The sequence below is a fragment of the Peromyscus eremicus genome, chromosome 4 (genome assembly GCF_949786415.1).
Source record: "Peromyscus eremicus chromosome 4, PerEre_H2_v1, whole genome shotgun sequence".
Classification (NCBI taxonomy): domain Eukaryota; kingdom Metazoa; phylum Chordata; class Mammalia; order Rodentia; family Cricetidae; genus Peromyscus; species Peromyscus eremicus.
In genome coordinates, this window is record NC_081419.1 from 15117362 (window position 1) to 15122970 (window position 5609).

The following is a 5609-nucleotide window of genomic DNA, read 5'->3' on the forward strand; positions in this document are numbered from 1 at the left end:
AGGGAGATGGACAGTAGCAGGCCTCTGGACGGTTCCACCGGCACTCAGAGCCCCGCTGGTGTCCCAGGATCTGCTAATCACGTGTCTTGTTCCCCTCTTGTCTCAAGGGTTGAAGCACACGTGTACCTATGTGGTAAGGTGATTAGATAAATGATTCATTCATGCAAGCAGAAGAAAACATGTCAGGTAGAATGAGGACTATCAATGACATGGAATTGCTAGCCTGCTTCCTAACCTCTGCTCTCAAAGAGCACAAGGACCCACATTATCACATCCAGGTCGTAGCTGCTTCCTGCTCAGCAGCAGCTTCCATGGTGGAGACCCAGGACTGGTTCATGCTGGTGCTTTCGCACAACCCCAGAACATGTCAGAGAAAGTTCATTAATATTGTTTATAGACTCTTGGATCTGCCTGATCTTGGTCCAGAGAGGCACAAAAATGCTATTGTGGGCCCAGAACTTGTCTCCAGGGACTAGGTCAGGTGGGTCTCAAGGAAGGAGATGAGCTCAGGAGCCGCATTGCAGGGTCAGGAGTAAAAAGCAAAGTTCTTGTTGAGGAGGTAGCTGGGCTGAGGTATACACACACACACACACACACACACACACACACACACACACACACACACACACGGGGAGGGAGAGAGAGAGAGAGAGAGAGAGAGAGAGAGAGAGAGAGAGAGAGAGCAGCCATAGTGAACTCTGAACACATCTGGTGCCATGTGAGCTTATTGACCCAAAGGGAATGAGATCTGACCCTGTTGAGAGCAAGTGGGTATTCAGAGCTAATGAGAAGGGAAGCTGTGGACTCCAGAGGAAGGAAGTTCAATAGGAGCACAAGGGTGGGCTCAGGACAGGCTGTGGTGGACCCTGGTTCTTCATCCCACCTCAGGGCACAAGATGGCAAGAAATGAACACACATGGACCTCAGTTGTACCAGGGCAGCCCTAGCTCTGAAAATGTCCTCTCAGCAAGCCAAGCCCCCTTGTTGGAGATGAATCCCCTTGAGCTCACACAGGTGACCCCCCCCCCCTTCACCGATTCCTTCAGGGGACAAATATTCATGTGTGGCTGGAATCCTTCATGCGGCCAACTTAAAATTGTGAACCCTAACTGGTGATTGAGTAGATGGGCATTGGCCAGTTAGTGAAAAAGGACCAAGACATCTGGAGTAAGAAGTGTCCTGCAGAGCACACAGCTGGCCTCAGTGCAGAATGAAGTGGGTCAGGGTCAGGGTATTGCCTAGTGTGGCAGGGGTCTACCCTGATGATATTTAAACTGACTGGAGTCAGGAGTTTGTGTCCCCACTTACAGGAAGGTCCAGGTGGGGTATCCATGCAGGGATAGGACAGTGAAGTGGCCTCCCTCCCAGGCAGGGGCCAGACCATCTGGGAACAAGCAGACATTCTCTGGTGGTTTAGCCCAGCCCCATCCTCAGCAGCAGGAGGTCAGAAGCCAGGTCTCAGGGGACACAGCTCAGGGCAGCCAGGGACAGATGGAGGGCAGGGGTGTGAAGGGAAGCCTGGCCCTCCTCCCTGCCCAAAGTGCAACCTCCCTGCCCCTGAGTCACTCATCTTCCCAGGGTCCTTTGTGAGCACAACTCTTGGTGGTGCAGACATTGCAGGGCATTGTGTGTCTTTCTTCATCTGTAGGTGACATTGAGTTGATATTCATCAGATCCCAACAACAACAACCTTCCACTTCCATGATGGATGTGGATTTGGCCATGATAGAAGGGCAGGAGGGACGTGGCCAGTGCCAAGTGGGCACACATCCCTGGCCATGGGGGATATAAAGGGCACCCTGTGAGGATGCGGAGCAGACATTCTCCAGGTGACCTGCCTTGTGTGAGAGCCCAGCGACTGAAGATGAAGAACCTCCTGATTTTCTTGCTTCTGGGGCTGGTGGCTGTCCTGAAGGCCCAGGAAGTCCCATTGGATTACCAGGAGGAGGTGAGGAGGGGAGGTAGGACAAAGGCACAACCCTGGTTGGTGCTGGAAGACTTGTTCAAGAGGTGTCCTTGAAGACCGAAGTCCAACCTTGCACCCCAGCATGAGATGGTCAGATCAGGGACTCTACTGTTTCACCAGCAGATGTAGCCTCTGCAGGAGTACAGGCCTGGAGCTAGGGAGTAGGTTTTGGGCGTGGGTCTTTGTTCATGAGACTTGGGCTACCAGAAGGCTTCGTAAGGTGGGATCTTCAGGACAGAGGACTTATCCAGTGCTGAGTTCCAGACCTCTAAGAGTGTGTACTTAGAAGGCAGGCAGCCTCTTCTACCACTGGGCCAGAGAACCCAAGTGGTGGGCTCTCTCTGAAGTGGGCATGTGTGGGGATGTGTGGTGTCAGCCCTCTGCACAGCTGCAGCCTGGCCTCTGGAATGTCTGTTCAGGCTCCGGGCTCAGGTACTGGAGTCTGGGGAGGATAAGAGACAGACTGGGTGTGTTCAGGGCTCTGTCGTCCACAGCTTTCTGGGACCTGGCACATAAAGGCCTTGGTATGTGACAAGGACCACACAGAGAGGGAGGGCCCCAAGAAAGTGTTCCCTATGACGGTGACAGCCCTGGAAGGTGGGGACTTGGAGGTCGAGATGACATTCTGGTGAGTGTCCCTGCCAAGTCTTTCCATTCTCCAGTCTTGTTTTGGTGGTGTTGATGGAATGCCCCTGCCTTTGAGGAGCCATGGCGCCAGGCAGGACTCTAAATCTTGGGCAGGGCTGATGTGAAATTTTGGGGTCACCTGGTCAGGGCTGTTACACCTGGTAAGCTGATCATGGCTCCTGTTTTACAGGAAGAAGGGTCAGTGTCACAAGAAGAAAATTGTGATGCACAAAACTGAGGAGCCCGGCAAATACATTGCCTGTGAGTCCCCCGCGGCCCAGGGTCTCCTGCAGGGGTGATTTCCTGCCTTGTTCACCTCCCAGCATGGCTATCCACTCATGTTCCATGTACCAGACACTAGAGGTTGTGGGTTAGTCCACCCCAGGTACTGACTGACTGTGTTCTGCGCTCCCCCCCATCTCCCACACACAATCCCCCCCACCTCCATTTTAGCTCTCAACCCAATGCTAAGTACAGGAAAGCAGGGCAGGGAGATTCTCAGGCCTGGAGCCAACCTCAGCCCTCACTGCCTCTGGAATCTTAGCAGGTCCTGGCAATGTCCTGGGAAATGGCTTCTGTCTAATTATGGAGATCACAGAGAGACAAGAGCTGGACTGGCTGGGTCTCCTGGGAGACCACAAGTGTTCCAGAGTATTCCTTTGAAAAACCTCTAAAAGTTTTGTAAAGAACTGCAATGTTAAGAGATATTTCTCTGTTCGCCTGTAGTCAAGGGCAAGAAGGTCATCTATATTCAGGAGCTTTCTGTGAAGGACCACTACATCTTCTACTGTGAAGGACAACATCACGGGAAGTCACGTCGCATGGGGAAACTCGTGGGTGAGGAACCACAGAGATGCCATGTCCTGTCCATGGTCTCTGCTTCTAATAGCCATAAGAAGGGCAGTAGCCATGCCAGGCACTGGGAACTGGGAAGCCTCAGGGTGCTGCCCAGGCGGTACATAAAATCCAAAGTGGAAAGTGGGTCAGCTGGGAGGGGACCCTGCTCATGTGACCTTTGGAGGCCTGAGCACTGAGGAGGTGTTCCCACCCTCCTGGAGCTGGCAAATGCCATTTCCAGGGGTCTTAGGTAACTGCTGGTCAATATGAAGGGACAGCCCCATGTATCTGTGTCTTAGTTAGAATTTCCATTGCTGTGAAGAGACACCATGACCATGGCAACTCTTTTTTTGTTTTATTTTGTTTTTTGAGACAGGGTTTCTCTCTGTAGCTTTGGAGCCTTTCCTGGAACTCACTCTGTAGCCCAGGCTGGCCTCGAACTCACAGACATCTGCCTGCCTCTGCCTCCTGAGTACTGGGATTAAAGGTGTGAGCCACCACCACCCAGCTGCATGGCAACTCTTATAAAGGAAAACATTTAATTCAGTGGCTAACAGTTCAGGGGGTCAGTCCATTATCATCATGGTAGGACATGACAGCATGCAGGCAGACATGGAGCTGGAGAAGGAGCTGAGAGTCCTACATCTTGACTTGCAAGCAACAGGAAGTGATCTGGGACACTGGGCGTGACTTGAGCATATGCGAGACCTCAAAGCCCACTGCTGCAGAGACACATTTCCTCCAACAAGACCACACCTACTCCAACAAAGCCACACCTCCTAATAGTGCCACGCCCTTAGAGCTTATGGGGCCTAATTACATTCAAAGGGTCGCACTCTGAGATCCAGGGCTCTTACTGGTTTGGGGAGTGACCCTGAAAGCCTCTTAGGTTTACAAAGAGCCCCCTGGATCACTCGGTGTCTGGGTGTCCCCAGCCCAGAGCTGCTTGTCCATGGCCAGGGTCCACTTCCCTCTCCTCCTGACTGCTCCAAGTTGACAGGCCCAGTGCTGGTCAGTGCTCTTGACCTTTGCCACTGGTTCCCTCCAGAGCTCTGCATCACTACTGCCTTGCTCACCTGGCCCTCTCCCCACAGGGAGAAACCCTGAGGAAAACCCAGAGGCCATGGAAGAATTTAAGAAATTTGCACAGGGCAAGGGATTACGACAGGAAAACATCTTGGTGCCTGAGCAGAGGGGTGAGAGTGGGACTGCCCACGCCCCTCCCCCTCCCCCTCGTTTCTCCTCTCTGAGAGCACCCTGTCTCGGTTCTTCTTTGTCTCCACTGTCCCTCACACCTCTGCATGTTCCTGTATGCCTCTGGGCACCTTATGTGTTTGTGTGTCGCTCTGTTACTCATGTGTTTTTGCCTCCCACAAACCCCACTGCTCCCCCCCCCCCCCCGCCCCCCAGGGCACCAGAGCCCAGCTTCAAGTTTTGGTTGTGGAAGGGTCTGAGCTGCAGGTGTGATGGGGCCCTTACCCAGAGCTCCTTCTCACCCCTGGCCTTTTCTTGGTTTCTGCAGATCAGTGCACCCCTGAGAGTGATTAGGGTAAGTGGCCCTCTGGGAGGACTATGTGCTTTGATCCTTATCTCATCCACTTGGGCTAAAATGGTCTACTCAAGAAGTGATCCCTAGTCTATTCCCTGGACTCTGCCCTTTGCACCCTTATATTCCCCTACCTCCCACACCCAGGGACACTCGGATATTTGACAGATCATGGGTGTAAGAGACAGGATCACTCTTGTGACTGTGGCCTCGGAGCAATGACTGCACAAATGCTTCAGAATAGAACACTTCTGGCCAGCACCTGCCACTCATCTCTGTTCTCTTTGCCACAGCAGCCGATCATGGATGCACTTGCTGGTCCTGCCCCAACACCAACACAGTTCTGGGACATCCTTGGACTTCCCCTCCCCTGGACCACTTTCTCCACCATCACTGCTGAACTTTCCTCCTCCCTCAGCTCCACCCATCCCCAATACCAGCTGACTCCTAATAAACATCTCAGCATCATTCTGGCTCAGTCTGTCTGTAAAGGCCTTGCATTGGATGCCTAAAAGCTTTGACAGAGTAGAGCCTTGTGGATGTTGGGGAAGATTTTGGGCTCAGCAAAAGCTAGTTCCTGAAGAGCATGAACTATATTTTAGTCAGGGTTCTCTATAGAAACAGACATAACAG

General features: G+C 52.7%; 1 protein-coding gene across 1 annotated transcript; it reads left to right on the forward strand.

Moving 5' to 3' along the window:
- Positions 1-1864: 1864 nt before the first annotated feature.
- LOC131907686 (odorant-binding protein 2b-like) lies at positions 1865-4978 on the forward strand. The gene is made up of 6 exons (XM_059258808.1): positions 1865-1948; positions 2461-2594; positions 2784-2854; positions 3320-3430; positions 4525-4626; positions 4953-4978. The coding sequence occupies exons 1-6, from the start codon at positions 1865-1867 to the stop codon at positions 4976-4978; spliced, it is 528 nt and encodes a 175-aa protein (XP_059114791.1).
- The last annotated feature ends 631 nt before the right edge of the window (positions 4979-5609 follow it).